The sequence below is a fragment of the Dromiciops gliroides genome, chromosome 2 (assembly GCF_019393635.1).
Source record: "Dromiciops gliroides isolate mDroGli1 chromosome 2, mDroGli1.pri, whole genome shotgun sequence".
Taxonomy (NCBI): Eukaryota; Metazoa; Chordata; class Mammalia; order Microbiotheria; family Microbiotheriidae; genus Dromiciops; species Dromiciops gliroides.
Window position 1 is genome coordinate 504,218,310 of NC_057862.1, and position 21,661 is coordinate 504,239,970.

A 21,661-nucleotide genomic window follows, 5' to 3' on the forward strand; every position below is an offset into this window, starting at 1 on the left:
ATAATTATGTAATAATTAGTAATGATAGCTGAATGGGCAGTACATCATTTCCCATAGAGGAAATTATTTTTTTTTACCATATCTTTTAAGGAAAACGCAAATGAAACCAACATCTCAAACATAAGATAAATTATTTGAAGAGAAATACTTTTAATGTTAATACTTAATGTGTTCAAACAAAAAAAATCTATTTGATACGAGGAAAAGTTTTATTTTTTTAGACATTTTTCTTAGACTTTTTTGAAGGACATAATTTTATTTTACACAAATAACATTCCTATTTTAAATACTAGTGGGAACATTTTATTATTCAATTACTATATGGTTGTGCATTAAGGCACTTTTCATTTTTAAAGGTTCATTTTTTTATTTTTAACAAACTATGAGGTTATCATACTGATATTTTTCTACCCATTTTACATATAAAGTAAGCAATTCTAATAGAGATTAAGTGACTTGGGTACAGTGATAAAGAATTGGCCACACCAAGATGGAAGTAAATATTTATTTTTAGTCTTTTCTGTTTCTACTACATCAGACATTTTATTTAACTTTGTTGTAATGCATTGGAAGGGGAGATAAGAAGAAATTCAAGAATAAAAAGGAGTAGTTGATGATGTAATAAATCAGAATGCTGTAATAGTCTAAGTATACAAAATATTGGAGTGGATGCGTATGGGGGGCCAGAGTAATTAAGAGAGAGGAGTTGTTGGAAGGACAAAAGTAGCATTTGTCAAAGGATGGTACATTCAAACCACATTAGCACATACCAAGAATTACATTTAGAGGAGTATGCTAGACCAGAAATTGAAATAACATGAATTACTAGCCCATCAGAGAGTTCATCCTCTAAGGGCAGTCTACTTGTTCCCTGCCAAGTAGATGAAAAAAAATCAATGGGACATCTCCCTTTTCAAAACTAAGCATGCAGTTTTTACTACATTAAGAAGGAGGTAATCAGATATATAAAACACTCATTGTGACCACTGACTTTCTTCTTTTTTGCTCCCTTGATTCCTCTTTCCTTTCACTATTTCTCTTGAGATTCTAGACCCTTGCTGCTTTCTTTTTTATTATATTGCTAAAACTCAACCATGCACAATAAATATCCCTCCAACTATTTGTCTTTATTTATTTACAGTGTTTTATATTTGTATTTAAATCTTGAATATGCATTGATATTCTGATTCCAAGTTATTTTATGAATAGTGTAGATATTTGCAATGGACTTTATTATTCTCTATAATTTTCTATAGAAGGAATTTTACTATATATCTCTAAGTGGATATAGTATTTATAAAATCATCAACATTTACATGTACACATATGCTGATGAATTTTAAAAATATTTTTACATACCTACTTAACTGAAATTGATATTTTAAGCTTATCCTCTGGGGCTAAGTAAATAATAAATTGGGAATATTAGGCCTCTTTTTTGAGGATATTTATGCCTTTAATTTCTTTTTCTTGTTTAATTCCAATTTCTAGAACTATTTCAAATAATATCAAGGATTTGGTACAAATGTATAAATAAATAACCATGTTTCAGGTGAGTTAGATTCTGGGTATGAAAGACACACATATACACACAGACAGAGACACAGAGGCAGAGAAGGGGGGGGGAGGAAAGGAAAAAAGAAAAGTCCTGCCCCCAAGGAACTTACATTTTTTGAGAGACATATTTGAACTGATATAGAGTGAAGTGAAAAGAACTAGGAGGAAAAAATAACAGGAAATACAACACTGTTTAGAAAAAAAAGATAATTTTGAGTTATTTTCAAACTGATCAATTCAAAGACCAACAGACCATGATGCCAAATATCTAATCATGAAGAATGTTACCTCCTAGAAGAAGGGTAATAGACTTCAGCTACAGAATGCAGTATAGAATTTTGACCCTTGTGAATTTATTGAACTATTTTGTTGATTATGGTTATTTGTTACAAGGATTGTGGATGTGTTTTCTTTTGTTGTTGTTGTTGTTTTGTTTTGCTTTTGAAATGGCAGGGGGAAGGGAAATTTGTAGGAATTGGAAGCAGTGATAGTGTTGCCAACAAAAGAAAGGAGGGTTATTTAAGTATTTTAAAATTCAGATAACAGAATGAAGTTTAGAAGAAAATGACAAGCATGACAGCTCTGAAAGTGATATATTGAATTTCCTATATGCTATTTTTAAAAAGGTAAGTTGTATGTGATAAGAAATTAATAGTTTTAAATATAATCCTGTTTTTTTCCTGTTCTGTTTTGAGTATGGAAATGTCTTCTTTTTTGAGGTTCAAATTTGCACTAAAATATTAAAAGAGAAAAATATCGGTACCTTTTTGAGTTTTTATTTTTAGTATAAATATGTTTTATGTTTTCTAAAATCTTTATGTCTCTTTAGTTGTTACTTTTAAAAAAATACTGGATTATATAGTTTTTGTAACATTTAACCATCCTTGCATTCCTAGTACAAACCCAACTTCATGTTAATGATTTTCATATCTTTTTATACTCTTTTGATGATGATTTTATTTTAAAATTTTCCATCTCATCTAGAAATATTTATCTCTAGTCCTCTTTCTCTGCTTTATTCTTCTTTGGTAGTATGATCATATTTGTGAATTCACATTTCATTCTTGCCCACTCTTTTCTTCTTATTTAATTCTGGATGCAAGTCATTGTCCATTCTTAGTGACTTATTTATACCCCTGCTTTAAGAATCTGTTTCATTTCTGATTAATGACTCCCTTAATCTTCACCCCTTTCTATTCCACCCTTTTACCTTAACCGTTTTTCCTCCTATTTCTCTGTTGTATAATATATAGTTCTATTCTTAATTTTATGTGTCAATGTGTATTCTACCAGACTAGATAAGAGTGAAGTTTGTTTCACCCACTCAAGCCAGTCCACTGCCTCCATAATATTGTATAACATTTTCTCTGTGTTCCTCATTTATATGAGAAAATTTTCCTATTCTTCTCCTTTTCACCTTCACCCAGCATGCTCCTCTTCTCTATCTTTCCTTCTTTTCTTTTGAGATCATGAAAATATAATAAAATAACTCCCAGGCATTGTGTCTAAGTAGACTCCCTCTATGATCCTTGATGATGATAGAGTTCTGAAAAGCTACAGGTATCTCCCCAAATGAGAATGTACCTTGTTTAATCCCTTTTGATTGCTCACTCTTTATACTTCCGTGTTTCTGATTCAAGGTTTCTACTCGGCTCTGGCCTTTTCATCAGGAATTCTTGGAAGCACTCTATTTTGTTGAAGATCTATTTTCCATTCATATGAATATTCTAAGATTTTTTGGAATGGTTGCTCTTGGTTGGAAACTTATTTTCCTTCAGGGGGTAATGAGTGAATTCTTTCAAGAACTCTAAGACATTTGGACAATTTTCTTTTATGGTTTCTTGAAATGACTTTCTCTTGGCATTTTTAATAAGGATAGTCTTTTGTGTTTTCTAGATCATTTTGAATAAAGTTTGGTTGAAGGCTAGGCTATACTGCATCCCATTCTACCATCTTGACTTTACCACAATACCTATCTTTATCTGTCTGTCTATCTATCTATCTTTATACCAACATGTACATTATATAATGTGTTCTAATGGACTCATCAATATCCGACCATATGTCCAGTGACTATATGATATAGTCTGGGTAAAATTTTTATTTTTCCTCTGTAGAAAGTTTTGTTCAAATACCCCAAAATAGAAAAAGAGCTATTTGTACAAAATTATTCATAGCATCTCTTTTTGTGGTGGCTAAGATTTGGAAATCAAAGGAATGCCCATCAAGTGGGGAAAGGGTAGACAAACTACATTATATGATTATGATGGAATATTATTGTGCCATAAGAAATGACAAACAGGAAGATTTCAGAAAGGCCTGGAAAGACTTATATGAACTGATGTATAGTGAAATGAGCAGAAGCAAAAGAATGTTGTGCACAATGACAGCAATATTGTTTGATGAAGAACTATGAATGACAACTATTTTTAGCAATTCATTGATCCAAGAGAATCCTAAAGGACCAATGATGAATTATACTATCCACATGTAGAGAAAGAACTGATATTGATTGAACACAGTCTGAAGTATACTATTTTTCACTTTCATTTTTTTCTTTTATTCAAGTTTTCTTATACAAAATGACTAGTATGGTGCAATTATACATGTATAACACATATCTCATTGCTTACTTTCTCAGAGAGGAGGCAGGGGAGGGAGAGAAGGAGGGGTAGAATTTGAAACTCAGAACTTTAAATAAAAATGTTAATTAGGTGGAAGAATTAAAAACTTACTGATCTCTAGAATTACGTCTGAAAACAGCTACACAATCCTCCTGACATTTGGGAATATACACCTTCTACCCTGGAAGCAGTGCCCCATTTTGTTTTTTTTGCAGGGCAATGGGGGTTAAGTGACTTGCCCAGGGTCACACAGCTAGTAAGTGTCAAGTGTCTGAGGCTGTATTTGAACTCAGGTACTCCTGAATCCAGGGCCGGTGCTTTATCAACTGTGCCACCTAGCTGCCCCAGCAGTGCCCCATTTTAACAAAGAGTTAAAAGTCAATAAAATGTTCAAATATACATATATATATATGTTTGTATACATATATACATATAATTATACACATATATACATACATATATGTATACATACATATATAATGGCTTGGGTCTCTCTGAGGAGTTGCCATAACTTTACAGGATTTTATATAATCAGCAGTGACATTTTTCAAATGGTGACAGCTTTCACCATTGTGGGGAATCCAATGGAAAGAACCATGTTAGGTGCATGTTAATGATATGTGTGTGTGTGTGTGTGTTGGGGGGCTAATGGGGGAGAGGGGATCAATGAAATGGATAATTCAAAGTAATAGGACCAAAATTATTAAAGTACTTGAATTTTAATAAATTAATTTGATGATTAAGAAGACATTGGTTTTTAATATCAGAGTTAATAATTTAAATTGGATATTATTTTAGTATTTATATTTTTAATATATGTGAAAATCGTTGGAATTTTACTGAAAAATTTCAATGAAAAAATTAATTCATCTTTGACCATCCCCTAAGGCCTTTCCACATTGTTTTTTTTATTTCTGAAAATGAGCAGGCTCTCTGAAACAGAGATAGTATATTTTGTCCCCCTGTGTTAGAAGCCAGATATCAGTATTTGTCTCACATTTGGTCAGTTAAAGAAGGAGAGAGTTTTCCCAAATGGCTTAAAATAATTGCTTTAGTCAGTGGGGAATCTCTATGAGTCAGTCTTCTCCCAGTGCGTTTGCTTTAAATGAACCAATATTAAGATATATTTTTAAGGCATCTTTAGACTTCACTCCATTTCTAGGTGCAATTTTCTTTGAAAATAACTCATGGGCTGAAGAATGACATATCATACATCTGTATTTGAGTATGTACCACAGAATGACAAACTGTACCCTTCTTATGATAATAATGCCATCTGCTTGTATAATATCACCATTTTCACTTTCACTTGGGGCAAAATAGGTTTAGATACAGAAATCTATTTAAAACCTCATCATGAACAGCAATTTTAAAACATACATACACATCCAACATTCCAAATAGATGTGAAATGACCTAATAGACAATCTACTAAGGTTATTCAGCAGTCAATTAAAATTCTACCTTAGGGAAATAAATGAAAAAATAGACAGCCTCAAAAAAATAGCCTTCCTATATGTTCTCTAAAAGCATCACATTTGTAGCTATGCATCCAGGTTTACTCATCATCTAATGGTGGTGGTAGAGTGTGTGTGTGTGTGTGTGGGGGGGGTGCACACATGTGTTTCCTCTCCAAAGAAAAGTTACGTTAGGAAAACTCAATTAGCACCCCTAAAGTTTAAAAGTAATTCTAGGAGGGGCAGCTAGGTGGAGTAGTGGATAAAGCACTGGCCTTGGATTCAGGAGGACCTGAGTTCAAATATGGCCTCAGACACTTGACACTTACCAGCTGTGTGACCCTGGGCAAGTCACTTAACCCTCATTGCCCCATAAAAAATTAATTTAAATAAAATAAAAAAATAAAAGTAATTGTAGGATGTTGTTAATCTGAAGTGTTTTAGCTATGGTCAAATTAAAGAATACTTTTGCAGCCAAAAAAAAAGAAACAACCCTATTTGACATAATTTTCATTTTATTAGTACCTTTTATGACTACATTTTAGCATGTTCATAATGGAGATGGGAATAGTAATTTCATTTTAAATATTTTAGAGGTCTTTGATAAAAATGTTTAATTTGTGATCTTCCTTTTTTAGTCAAATGATTCCTTTTATAAGAAAATTGTCATAAAATGTTGAAGATTTGTATTATCAGAACATGAGATATGGTGGCTATATAGAAGATTGGAAAATAGACATAAAGTATAAGGAAAAATACACTGATAACCCAAATTTAGCAAAGAGAGGGAGAGGAAGAGGGGGAAAGAGACAAAGAGACACATAGAGACAGTCAGAGAGAGAGATACAGAGAGAAGGAGGAGGGGGAGTGAGAGAGTGAGAGGGGAAGAGGGGAAAGGAGAGAGAAAGGGAAAACTATCATCTATGGGATATTTTCAGAAAGATATCAGTCATTGACATATAGTAAGCTCTTAATAAATGCTTTGTCATTCTTTCCGATAAGGCCAAAAAAGAAACCAAAGGTTAAGAAAGCATGGATGTGTGAGTTGGCAGCAATATGGATAACTTACCACATTGTTCAGGTCACAGGTAGATGAAATATCGAAACTTATTCATTGAGAGTCTATCAAATTAGTTCGAGAGCTAAACTAGGAGGCCTTGCACAGGACACAGATACACAAACATATGCTCACAAAAAACAAAAATATTTTATAAAAGTTATTTACTGAGAATTTTACAATTACTGTTTGAGAAATAGCATTAGAGATTTGCAAGAGGATATCTATCTGTCCTTTATAAATGTGTTGCCCAGAGCTAAGCTTAACTACCAGATATGATCTAACTAGAACACAGTACAAAGACACTATTTCCTCCTTGTTAACTCAACTCTGGCATCACATTATGTTAAAAATATGTTTAAAGAGAAACATTAATACACAAAGATTATTGAATATATTTATAATAGAAAGAACAGAACATCGGACATTAGAGGATATAGGGGTTTGGCCACAAGACACTCCCCTTCTGGAGGTCTCAGTTTCTTCATAGAATGAGTGAGTAAGACCAAATGGTTATACTGCTCTGAAATCACACGATTCAGGTATCTCTGATCTATGGAAAACTGTACTTCTATTTTTAAAGCAAATAATTTCTTAATTGCATATACACAAGGCAGAAAATATTGGGGTAAATTCATTAGTGGGATTATAGAGCCTCAGTTCTGGAAAATGAGGCTAAAAGATCTACTTTTCACCAAAAAGTAGGGAATTTGATCATATGACTTCCTTGGGTTTCTTTTCATTCTATAATTCACTGTGATACTTCAAGGATCATAAGTTTCATCATTCTCCCTCCACAGACACAATTCTCAAACTCTGTTTTGGTTAAATGGCCTTTTAAAATTTCCATGGTGAAAAATTTGCAATCCTACACTTAATCCTGCTTGTAAGCCTCTGCTAATTTACCTATTTTTCCTTGGATGAAAGAAAAGGTCAGAGGGAATGGAATAAACATCTACACAGCACATGGGATAACTCTAGAAACTATGGTAAACATCTTTTACAAATATTATCTGTTTTGAACCTCACAACAATTTTGCAAAGTAGGTGTTAATATTATCCTTATTTTTATAGTTGAGGAAACTGAGATAAGCTGAGGGTAAAAGACTTGGTTAGTCATTTAACTGACTTGCTCAGGATCACTCAGCTAGTAAGTCTTTTAGGCTGGATTTGAACTCAGGTATTTCTAACTCTAAATCCAAGACCCTATCCAGTATGCCATCAGCTGCCTCATCAATCAGAAGTTCTTAACTTGTTGTCCATGCAGTCCCCTAAGGATTTCACAGAGGCTATGAACTTGGAAGATGGATAATTCCATCTTTATTTCACTAACTTCTAAGTGAAATTTATCATTTCCCGTATTTTATTTTTGAATTTTTTTGAACTTTGAGTTCTAAATTTGTTTCTTTCTTCTAGTTCCTGCCTCATTTATTGAGAAAGCAAGCAATATGATATCAATTATACATATGAAATTTTCAAAAAGTCCATATAAGCCACATCACAAAAAGCAAGAAAAATAAAATGAAAAATATATCTCAATTTACTCTCGGAGTTCATCACTTCTCTCTGTAGTTGGATAGCATTTCTTTTTTTTTAGTGAGGCAATTGGGGTTAAGTGACTTGCCCAGGGTCACACAGCTAGTAAGTGTTAAGTGTCTGAGGTTGGATTTGAACTCAGGAACTCCTGAATCCAGGGCCGGTGCTCTACCCACTGTGCCACCTAGCTGCCCCAGTTGGATAGCATTTTTACATAATTACTGTTTCTGAATTGTCTTGGATCATTTTATTGATAAGAATAGCTAAGTCTTTCACATTTGACCATTGTTACAATACCTTTTCTACTGTATATAATCATCTCCTAGTTCTGTTCACATCACTTTGCATCAATTAATATGCTCTATGATACTCCTCCACCCTTATGTCTTATAGCCATTCTGTCTAGCCACCTTTTTCTTTACCTTGTCCCTTCTCAAAAGTGCTTTGCTTCTGATCACTGCCTTATTCCTCCCTTCCTTTTATCACCTCTCCCTTTCTCTTATCCCCTTCCCTTCCTACCTCCATTTTGGGAAAGATCAATTTCTATTCCCAACTGAATGTGTATATACTTTCTTCCTAATCTGAAGCAATTCTGATGAGACTTAGGTTCAAGCATTGCTTCCCATCCCTCCCTTCTCCATTTCTCCCTCCACTGTAAAAGTTATTCCTTGTATGCCCCTTTTATGTGAGATATTTTCACCATTTTCCTCTTTCTTCCTCCTTTTTCCAGTTAATCCCCCCTTTTCACTCCTTAATTTTGAGATCATCCAAACGAATTTGACTCACACCCATGCCAACTGTCTATCTAGAATCCTTCTAATTGCCCCAATACTGATAAAGATCATAGGCATTACATGTATCATCTTCCGATATAAGAATGTAAACAGTTTAACCTTATAGAGTCTCTTATGATTTCTCTTTCATGGTTACCTTTTTATGCTTTTTTTTGAGTCGTGTGTGTAAATGACAAATTTTCTATTCAACTCTGGTAATTTCATCAGGAATGCTTGAAAGTTCTCTATTTCATTAAATGCCCATTTCCCCTCTAAGGATTTTATTCAGATATACTGTGGAGGTTATTCTTTGTTGTAATCCTAGCTCCTTTTGCTAATAGAATATCATTTTCCATGCCTCCTGCTTCTTTAATGTAGCAGCTGCTAAATCTTGTGTTATCTCGACTGTGGCTCCATGACATTTGAATGTGAGAGACTGGATAATATCTACAAGATAGTTATCTTGATTGTAAGGTTATAGTGCTATATAAGGATAAGTTGAAAGAACTGGGGTTAGTTAATGTAGAGAAGAGAAGATTTAGGAGGATAGCTTTTTTCAAGTATTAAAGGATTGTCAAATGGAAAGTGGATTAGATTTATTATCTTTGGACCCAAACAGAATGATGACAATGGATTGAAGTCATATGGAGACAAGTTTCAACGAGATGAAAGAATATTTAAATTTTTTTCTTAATAATTACAATTTTTCAAAAGAACAATGGGTTGCCTAAGGAAGTAGACTCCCCATCTCTGAAGTTTTCAAGCAGAGGCTAGACAATTATAAGTGGAATTTCTGTTCAAGTATTAGCTAACCTTTGAAATCCTTTCCAACTCTATGACTCTGAATGGTATGGACTTGGGATTCAGGAGGCTCACTTTGAAATGCTGATCATTCTCATTATGAGCTATATGACCTTAGAAAAGTCACTCAGTCTTGCTAAGTCTCAGTTTTCTCCTCTGTTAAATGAGGGACTTTTATTAGACAATCTCTAAAATCCCTTTCATTTGTAAAACCAATTGGAGATTGCAACATTCTCAGATTGTAGGTCTTCAGGCTCATAAATTACAAGTCAACCTGGACTCTTCCTTGTATCCCGCTCCCCTCCCCATCCAATTTGTTGCCTGGAATATTTTAATTATCTGCTGGAGGATCTGCCTTCTTCAAGTCTATCCCTGTTCCAATCCAACCTTCATTTAGCCACCGAAGTGATTTTCCTAATAGGCCATGTCACTACCATGTCACTACCACGTCACTTTCCCTACTCAATAAGCTACAATGGTTCTCTATTGCCCCAGGATCAATTATAAAATGGTTTGTTTGGCATTAAAAGCCCATCATAAAATAGACCCCCTCCTACCTTTCTAGTCTTCATATAGCTTCCACCATGACACAAATTCTGATACAGTGAAACTAGCTTTCTGACTATTCCTCAAATAAGATACTCCTTTTCTTGGCTCTGGACATTCCTTTTATTTCAGTATTACTCATAGCTCAAATGCTCTACCTAACTCCATGATGCCTATTGACTGCCCTAGCTTCCTTTAAGTCAAAACTAAAATCCTTTCTTTTACTGGAAGCCTCCTTCAACCCCTTTTCATTCTAGCACCTCCCCTCTTTTTAATTTTTTCTTATTTATCCTGTCTACAACTTGCACTATCTAAATTGTTTACATGTTTTCTTCCCCATCAGACTGTAAGCTTCTTGAGGGCAGAGATTGTCTTTTGCTTTTTTTTTAATCTGCAGTGTTTATCAGAGTGTCTGAAACATAGTAGGTAGTTAATCAATATTTATTGATTGTTTTTTATGTCATAAATCCTTTTGGCAGTCTGGAGAGGCCTATGAATCTCTTCTGAGAATGATACTTTAAAATAATTGAAGGGAATGATGACTTTTCCCATGGACATTAGTGAACATAAAGATATAATTTCCCCATATTCAATTTCATATACTTCCTAAAATCTATCCATACATCCACTGAGGGTGAACATGGGCCCCAAATCCATTTATTATAAAATCTTTGTGAGGTGTAGTGCAGGTGTTACTGTATCCATTTTATATATGTGGAAGCTATAACTTGTCAATATTAAACAACTTGATCAAGGTAACATAGTTGGGGTCTGTGGTGAAATAAGAACTAATATATAACTCTTCTGACTCTGAAGCCATTGAAACAGTACTAATTGAAATGAAAGCAATTTAATGGAAAATTACAGGAACTTAAATTTTCTTAACTGTATTTCTTCTTGATCTGCTTGTTTCTTTTTTCAAATTATTGACTTACATTGCTTTCATTTCCTTGTTTTAAAAATCAAGGGTGCAATTTGTAATCCAACCACAGTTCCTACTCTGAAGTTCCTACATTGGATTTTATACACACACACACACACACACACACACACACACACACATGTACCTATATATCCCATATGTATGTATATGTGTATGTATGTATATACACACACATATACATATATTTGTTTTTTATCTTGGTCAGCCATGTACCTGACAAATATCTATTTTTATTCCTTCTGGATATCTTCACAAACTTTTAAAATTCACCACATTAGAGGATTGTTCTCTTTCCCTTGACAAGCATTCATTCAGACTTCCTTGATTTATATTCATTTTCATGTGCCAGTTCTGAAAGTCCTACCCTGATCTCATCCTTTTGGTTAAAAGTGTCATTGTTTATGCAGAGTAGAAATATTAAGTGCAAAAATTCCTTGGTGTCTTGTGAGTCTTATTTTTCTTTCTATCAATTGCATGGATCAACTTAGAATCACAGATGGGACCGCAGTAATTATCTTTTGCTAATGCTTCATTTTCTAGATGAGATACTAGGGAGTTTAAACGACATTCCTAAGGTTACAGAATTTAGGATTAGAACTCAGATATCTGATTCCCAAGACAGTGGGTTTCTTCTATTATATGTATATTTTTATTTATGAACCAGAAACCAAGAAGAAAAATATGTCAATACTATGCTGGATTTAATCTAATTTTTCAGGTTTTTCAACAGTGTTCAGTCCATACTGGCATTTAGGGAGGGGAGAGAGCAATGGAATTTAGGGAGCAGGAACTTGATACTGTTACTGTGTATAATCTTTACTGTTATTCCTTATTTATATCTCTGCAACATAGACACTACTGATCTTCTATATATTCTTTCTTTTTTGGTTTTATAAAACTGTGATCTCTTGTTTTCCTACCGATTACTCAGCTTGCTTTGCTGGATCATCATTGATAACATGCCCACTATCTATAGGTGTACCCTAATGTTTTGCCCAAAATTTTATCTCTTTTTTTCTGTACCATCTTTCAGTGACTTCATCAGTTGGCACAGATTTAATTTTCATACCTAAGGTAATGACTCTGAGATCTTTATATTTAGCCCTAGTCTCTTTTCTAAGTTCCAGTTCCATATTACCAAATGCCTACTTGACAATTCAAGCTAAATGCCTTAAAGTATCTCAAACTTAAAATATACAAAATAAATTTCATTATTTTTCACCCATAACCCATTCTTCTTTTAAACTTCCCAATTTTTGCTGAGAGTACTAACATTATTTCAGTTATCCAGGTTCTCAGTCCTTATTTTCATCCTCATCTCTTCACTCTCACTTACCCTAGCTATCATTTGGCAAATATTGTTTCTAAATCCACACCATTTCTTTCTTCAGTCCCATTCTCAACATTCACACAACTCCTCCTCGCAAAACCTTACTGAGAAGGATGGAATAAGCAGTTATAAAGTACTTATATTCTAGACAGTGTGCTAAGCACTTTTACAAATGTTGTCTAATTTGATCTTGAAACAATCCTGAGAGGCAGATGCTCTCATTTTACAGATGAACAAACTGAGGCAGATAGAGATTAAGTGACTTGCTCAGGCTCACATAGATAGTATGTGAAGACTTGAACTCACATCTTGACTGAAGGTCCACATGCTCTATCCATTGTATCACTAGTTGCCTCATCTAATCATCTCTTACCTTGGACTACTTCAATATTCTCTTAACTGGGTTCCAGTCTCTCTACCTTTCAATCCATCTTCCACAGAGCTATCAAAGGGATTTCCCTAAAGCATCGGTCTAATTATATTAATGGTCAAATAACTCTAGTAGATCCCTATTAATTTTAGAATTAAATATAAATATATTGGTTTGGCATTTAAATCTCTTCACAACGAGGACTCATATGAACTTTCTAGGCTTATTACACAGTACACCCCATAACACACACTACACTATGGCCCAGACGACATAGACTTCTTATTGTTCCTCCTTTGTACTGCTTGTCCCACATGCATGGGGAACATTCTTTTCTCACTTTCCATCTCTTAAAATTCTCAGTTTGATTTAAGATTTAGCTAAAGTAGTATATATATTTTTAAAAAACACTTTTTATTCATTTATTTTTTCTAAATTACATGTAAACAAAAATTAACATTCATTAAAAATGAGTTCCAAATTCTTTCCCTTCCTACTTCCCTCCCTATTCTTGAGAAGGCAAGCAATTGGGTAGAGATTACACATGTGCAGTCATGCAAACTATTTCCATATTAGCTATATTACAAAAGAAAATGTGGATAAACACTCTCCAAATAATTTTTTTAAGTATGCTTCAATCTGCATTCAGAATTCATCTGTTTTTTCCCTGGAGGCAGATAGAATTTTTCATCATAAGTCCTCTGTAATTATCTTGGATCATTGCATTGCTGAGAACAACCAAGTCATTTACAGTTAACCATTGTACAATATAGCTGGTACTGTGTACAATGTTGCCTTGCTTTTGTTCATTCCACCTTGCATCACTACATATAAGACTTCTCAGGTCTTTTTGAAAGTATCCTAAATCAGTATCTTCCATATGAAACCTTTCTTGAGGGTTACCATTGAGTTAGCAGTGCCTTGTTCCCACATCAATTATCTTGTTTATGTATTACATATACCAATATGTGTACATGCTGTTTTCTTCATCTAGACTATAACTTCCAGCATATGGGATATTTTGCTTTTATTTATATTTCTCATGTATGAGACAGAAAGCAAACCATTAGTCTTACAGTGTTCCAACTTCTGATGACTATTCCACTCTTCTTGTGCTTATTCTATTATTTTGTTTTTCTTTAAGAGTTAGTGAATGCTGGGGGCAGCTAGGTGGCACAGTGGATAAAGCACCGGTCCGGGATTCAGGAGAACCTGAGTTCAAATCAGGCCTCATACTCTTGACACTTACTAGCTGCGTGACCCTGGGCAAGTCACTTAACCCTCCTGGCCCTACCAAAAACCAAACCAAACCAAAACAAAAACCCATAAAACAAAAACAACCAAAAAAAGAGTTAGTTAATTCTTATAATTAGTGATGACCACATTGATGCTCTAGAGCCATCAAATAATGACAATTTCAGTCATTCAGGCAGTACACATTTATTAGGGGCCTACCAAGTGCCATGACTGGGCTAAGAACTAGGGATACCAAAAAAATATATAAAAGACAGTACCTGCTGTCATGGAGCTCACAGTCTAAGTGGGGGGGGGAGACAGGAAGAAAATATCTACATACAAAAAATGCAATATGCAGGTTAAATTGGAAATAATCTACAAAGGGAAGGCACTAGTATTTAGTGAGATTGGAAAAGGCTGCTGATAGAAGGTGCAATTTTAACTGGAATTTAAAGGAAGTCAGGAAAATCAGGAGATAGAGGTGAGGAGTGAGAATATTCTATCTATGGGGGATAGTCAGTAAAAATGCCAGGAGCTGGGAGATGGAATGTCTAGTTTGAGGAACAGCAAAGAAGCTAGTGTCAATAAATCACCAAATACATGGTGGGACATAAGGTAGAAGAAAACTGGAAAGGTAGAGGAGGGGACTTTACAAAGGACTTTATTGCCAAACAGAGGATTTTATATATAGGAACGTGGAAGTGACAGAATACTACTGGATTTTTTGAGTGGGAATATGGCATGGTTAAACCTGTGTTGCTGAGTGAAGGATGGACTAGAATGAAGAGAGACCTGTGCCTGGAAAACAAACCAGGAGATTTCTGAAATATGCAAGAGGTGAAGAGAGCATGCAGGAGGCTGTTCGAAATGTGAGAGGGGAGAATAGGGCATACGCCAGAGATGATAAAAAGGTAAAATTGACAGGTCTTAGCAAAACATAGATATGGGGATTGAGATAATGAAGATTCAAAGAAGATACCAAGGTTGTGAGCCCAAGAACATGAGAGGTTGATAGTACCCTTGACAATAATAGGAATAATAGGAATGATTGACTAGGGAAGGAACATAGGCAGTATTTTGTTTTCAGATAATCTCGTATAATTGCAAGTATACTTCATTGTTTCAAACTTCATCTTAAAACATATTTCCTCATGTTTCGAATCATTACAATTTCATTTTGCCTTTAAAATGTTATATTCATTATCCCTCCACAGCCTAAGAATATACCCTAAAGCATTTTAGCTCACAATTTTTAGTTGTTCATTTGTCAGACATTTCAGACCCTCCTTCTGCCACTATTACAACTTTCTCCTATAATTATTCCATCTATCTTTATCACTCAGTTCAGATCTGTGTTACTATTATGTAACAGTCACCAGCTTTACATTTTTATAATTTCCCTCTTATTTCTCAGACTACTCTATCTTTATTGCTCCTCATCTTCTTTTACTCCTTAAAGATGAATGTTCTACAAATTATATATTTGGCCTTTTTTCTCTTTTCACATTCTTATACTTCTAAGACTTCAATTATCAATTCACTGTGGATGGCTTGAAAACCTAGATCTCTACCCACACCTCTTCTCCAAACTCCAAGCTTGTATTTTCAAATGCCTTGTCTAAAATTTCCCTGTCATCACTCTAAACTTCACATATCCAAAACTGAACATACATCTTGCCCTCTAAACTCTCTATTTCTGTTATTATTTGCTGGCATCAATAGGACACTATATCAGGACATCAGATTCTCACAATCCTTTGAACTAGTGGCGAAAAGTAATAATATCTCAATTTTTCAGATAAGGAAACTGACATTGATAGAGATGAAATGATTTTCCCATGGTCACACAATCACTTAATAAAGGTCAGAGACAAGATTGTCAGCTATCTTCTGACTACATGCCCAATATTCTTTCCACTCAACAATAATGCCTCTGTTGAAAAGATGACAAATTCATCCTTCTTATCTCTTAGGTTCATGTGCTTTGAGTCATTTTTTAAAAATTTTCCCTCTTTATTGCCCTATGCAGCAACAAATTTTCCACATTTGGCCCTATCTTCCTATTCCTATAGCAAATACAGGTAGTTCAAGCCTTCATTTCATTGTCATACTTAGGTTATTAGAATACTCTTCTAACTTATCTTTCTATCAACAATGTGCCTGCCCTATAAATCATCCCTCACAATGTTTCCCAAGCAAGTATATAATTATGTCACTCCTCAACACAAACATTTCAGTTGTCCTGCACTGCCTACTGACTAAATTTATTCTGCCATTCAATGTTTTTCACAATTTGAATCAAACCTACCTGTCTAGCCTTATTTCGTGCATATATACTACACTTCAGATATTCTAGATCCTGGAAAAATAGTTTATCTATTCTTGTCTTATCATTTCTGTTGTTTGTACCTTTGTCTACACCACCCTCTGCATCTGTAATGGAACCTCACCAAGGTTTCATTTCTCACCAGTTTTCAATCATCTTTAACACTCCATTATGCCTTTAGAAATCTCTTCAACCTGGAAGATCACATTGGCCCCAGATCCCTGAAACTTATACCCTAGAAGTACCTTCTGTCTTTAGGCCCTCTCTATGACTGGAGGGCAGAGGGTTCTTCCCAGAACCTCTATTTAAGGAGGGCAACCAGGCCAATTATTTCTTCATTTCCCACCAGGCTGTACAGCTCTCTAGTATTGAGCCTAGAATCAGGAAGACTTCAGTTCAAATCCAGCATCAGACACTAGTTATGTAATCTTGAAAAAGGCATTGAACTTGTTTGCCTCAGCTTCTTCCCTCAGCTGTTGTATTGTGCCTAGCACAAAGTAGGTGCTATATGAATGCTAGTGATTGTCATCATCATCATCCATTATTATCATTATTATTATTATTGCTAATATTATAATTTTTGTCTTCCCTATTAGAATAAATGTTCTTTGAGGGCAGGGATTTTATTTCTTTTTCTTTCTGTTTGTGTTGCTAACTCATTACCTTAGGACAGTGTCTGGCACATGGTAAGCAATTAAAAATTCTCGAGGACTGAATAACACAGCCATCTCTTGTAGTTTCTTCCTTCAAGCCTCTACTCAGTTGTCATGATTTCTTCAAGTAAAAGTGATCTCTTACACTATTAACCTTCTAGTAAAACTTTTCCTGGATCTTTCCTTTCTAATTATCTCTCTCTCTCTCTCTCTCTCTCCTTTGCAACATAGCTATATTTGTACTTGCTTCTCCCCTACCCTGTGACCTCCTTGAATGCACAGTCTGATATAGATATAAACATATGTACATGAAGATATATAGATATAGATATAGATATATATGGATCTATTTAAATATCAAATAAGGTAATGTAAATGCTTTGCAAACCTTAGAGAACTATGTAAATGCTATGTGTATATATATATATGTTATAAATGTTTATGCCTATATACAGCATTTATATAGTTATATATATATGCATATTTTATAAACACATACATATACATAGAATTTATATAGCTGTCTAAGGTTTGCAAAGTATTTATATATATTACCTTATTTGATATAAAATATACATATATATGTATATTTATATTCTTAGCACCAAGCCCAGTGCTTTGAAAATAGTAGGTAACTCATAAATATTAGTTCAGTTGGATGGAATAGAATAAACCATGTGTAGAAAAATGTGTAGAAAGGTACATGGGATATTCAAGCAATTCCAGATACGATAAAAGCACAATAATTGCTATTATTATTTTTACTTCCTAGCCATTAAAATTATTACGGTTAGTGGGGTGTGTTGCAATTATGATGCAGTTAAGTACATATAGAGGGCTTCATCTATATTCTCTTATGAACTTGGTTTGATAGTAGACATATAATAAGGAGAAACAAGATGATACTTTTAATAAAATCCCTGGCTATTAGGGACCTTTTGCTAGAAATTTCAGTATAATTTTTTTTTTTTTTTGGCGGGGCAATGGGGGTTAGGTGACTTGCTCAGGGTCACACAGCTGGTAAGTATCAAGTGTCTGAGGCCGGATTTGAACTCAGGTACTCCTGAATCCTGGGCCGGTGCTTTATCCACTGCGCCACCTAGCCGCCCCCTAGAAATTTCAGTATAATTTACCAAATGCAGAAATATTTTTTCAGCAGACCTCAGTCACAACTGCTTAAAATGGATTCTTATCATTCCATCCAATCTGAACTCACTAATCTGTGGGCTCAGTCCTCAACAACAAAATATTGGGGAAAATCTATGTTAACTCTGCCCATGGAGATTTGATGTATATTGGACATAACTATGGACCACTATAACAAGACCAACATGGCAAGGCCTAATAAATTCTAAAAACACAGAATGTCTTTTTTTGGAAAGCAAGTCTATAGTTTCAAATACCATTAAAATAACTTTTGAAAGCAGAGGATCCAAATGGAACTGTTTCCCAAAAGCCACAAAATGAAGAAAACTGAAATTCTGATTTCTAAGCAGCTATGAAAATGATGCAACCACACCCTGGCTTAACTCCTATGAGACTGAAATAGGCAAAATTCTGGCAGTTTTGAGTATGTTTATGACTGGATTGTTTAACAAAGGGGAGGCAGCTGCATAGTGAGAATGTGATTCATTCCTCAATCCAGAGATTGTGTTAATTCTTTAAGTGGTCAGGTGATCCATTTGGTCAGACAACAACTATTACCACCACCACCAGGACCACTACTGCTGCTACTATTACTAATACTAGCTAACATTTATATGGCACAGTCACAAACAATATTCAAAATAAGTACCTTAATGATGCTTATTACCCATTTTCTATTTGTCATTTACTAGCTATTTGTTTCTGGATTAGTGACACTCTTAGGACTTCAGGTCCCACTTCTGTAAAATAAGGGGACTGTACTAAATCACTTCTATTTATTTATTTATTTTTTAATCAATTAACTAATTAATTATTTTGTGGGGCAATTGGGGTTAAGTGACTTGCCCAGGGTCACACACCTAGTGTTAAGTGTGTGAGGTCAGATTTAAACTCAGGTCCTCCTGAATCCTGGGCCAGTGCTCTAACCTAGCTGCCCCCTAAATCACTTCTAAAGTCCATTTTCCCTCTGGGATTCTATGCTTCTCTGTTCATGAAATATCTTAGTGATAAATTTAAAATCATGATCCTTTTTTTTTAAGGCCTTATATGTAGATTAAGTACATGGTTGTCTATTTTTTTTCTCTTGGAGAGGGAATCAAGATCCAAAACATTTCTTATGCTTTTAAAATTCATGAACCTACAATTAATGGCACAGGGGTAGCTTAGGAGCATCTTTGGGAATTGAACATGGGCTAGGTACTAAAAAGGGTGAGAGGCCCTGAAAACTAACACAAGAAGATATCAAATGCAAATTTTCCCTACTTCACACTTTTATCCTGCTTTTATCTTATGAAGAAATGAAAATTACACTAATTATTTCACATTCACATGTCCAAAGTTGCTTTCAAATCATCCACCAAAGAGCCTCTTGAGCTATCTTTGACCAGTGGGTCTCACTGGACCTGGAAAGAACCAGATAAGGTCATTTAACACATTCCAGATGAAATTTGAGTAGCTCTGACTGCCTACACAGGTTTAAGAATGCTCAGCTTAGGGGAGTATCATTGATTTATTAACTCAAGTTCAAAATGCAGTGGTATGGTATATTAATAAACATAAAAGGAAATGCCAAGAGGATTGCTTTTCAAATCTATATTGTATCAGGTTTTCTCTGCTGTGAATAGTTTAGCCCAATATACTATATAGGTCAAAGAACTAGATCAGTCCTCTGCAAACTAGCCCTCAGGCCAAATGCAGCTTGTCTCTTGTTTCTGTACTTGTAAGATGCACAAAAGCAGTTGGTTGGTCAGATTTGGCCCATTGGCTGTAGTTTTGCCAACTTTTGGCCTAGATCTTGAAATTTTGCTTTAAAAAAACACCTAGGTTTTGTTCTCATCCGCTGTCTCTTGATAATTTTACTGTTTAAGTATTGTTTTAATTTTTTCCCACCTCTATATATTTACTTAAGCTATTCCCTACAATGACAATACCATTCTTCCCTTGAATCCCTTCATTCTACAATCTACCTATAGAAATTCTACTTATTCTTCAATATTCAGTTAAAAGAATATTAGATTTAGAACCCCAAGGGAACTTAAAAGTCATCTACTTTCAGAGGTGTCAATACATAGGCTGAAAAACTCTTAAGTACAGCCTGAAACAGATTAAAATGAAATTGGGAAATATATAACACAATAAATAAAAATAGAACAAAACATAGATAATATTACATTTTAAAACTAAGTCAACCTGTGGGGATTCTTATATATGGATTAGTGAGATTTATTTCTTTTGAAATTGATGCCTCTGATCTAGTTCATTTTACAAAAGAGGAAACGGAGAATTCCATGGAGTCTTACTTTCCTGACCTTCCAGTTAGAAGTGAGTTTTCCTTAATCTAATCTCTCTCTCTCTCTCTCTCTCTCTCTCTCTCTGTATAATTTCTGTTATGCACTTTGTCTCTATATCTTTTTTACTGTAGTTATTTGCCTCTCTTTATTATATTCCTTGTTTTTCTGTAACCTCCTTCATCTTTGTATCTCCCTAGAAGAAAGCATGTTGTTTTCTATATAGTAGGCACTTAATGCATGCTTTGTTAGATGAACTAGGTAAAATAAAGCTCAAAACAATGAGCATGCTTACTGTGTTGGTGGAGTTTCCATTTAAATGTAAACCACTATCAAAGAGAGGTGAAGAGGCCCCACTGCTGTGGTCACTGGATGGTCCTGGGGACCCTGAAAACAAGAGGAGAGAAAATCATTGCTAAATTATAGTTTGAAAAAAAAAATGAAAACAAAGACTAAAAACAAACTAAGGCTAAAGCATAGTATTATTCCTCAAAATAGAAATATTCAGTAACAAAAGGCAAAATTATATCAGCTCTTTATTATGCTGATTGTCCTTTTGTAGATTATTTGGCCACCATGAATCATAAAAAAGGCTAAAAAATAATTTTGAAATAAAGTAGTCTAATTTACTTGTATTAAAGATGAAGAAATTAAACTTTCTCAGGGTCATAAAACTGGTAACAATAGAGATGAGATTCAAACTCAGGGCTTTTGATTCCAAATCCAGGGTTCATTCCACAATCCTGTTATACATCTCTGATAACTTCTGGATCTGGACCCCACAAATACCACCCCCCAGGATATTGGTGGATGAATGAATGGATGAAAGAATGAATAAATGAATGAATGAATATTAATCATTCCCTGGAAGTGAGGCAATTCTCAAAAGGAACTAATATCCCAACAGAAGAATAAAGGCTCAATGGCCCTCAGGTTCTAGAAGGGAAACATATGGTAATGACTCTTTTTTAATGCAATTTCTGTCTTCCACACTTTGGTTGTGCCATTGCCCAGTTCT

At 34.4% G+C, this 21,661-nt stretch overlaps 1 protein-coding gene across 1 annotated transcript in view; it reads right to left on the bottom strand.

The window, feature by feature from the left end:
- Positions 1 to 21,661, bottom strand: part of SNTG2 (syntrophin gamma 2) — a 612,266-nt gene that overhangs the window by 276,498 nt on the left and 314,107 nt on the right. The window contains exon 8 of the mRNA XM_043985274.1: positions 20,939 to 21,030. Coding sequence (XP_043841209.1) covers positions 20,939 to 21,030 — 92 coding nt within the window. The remainder of the gene's footprint in view (positions 1 to 20,938; positions 21,031 to 21,661) is intronic.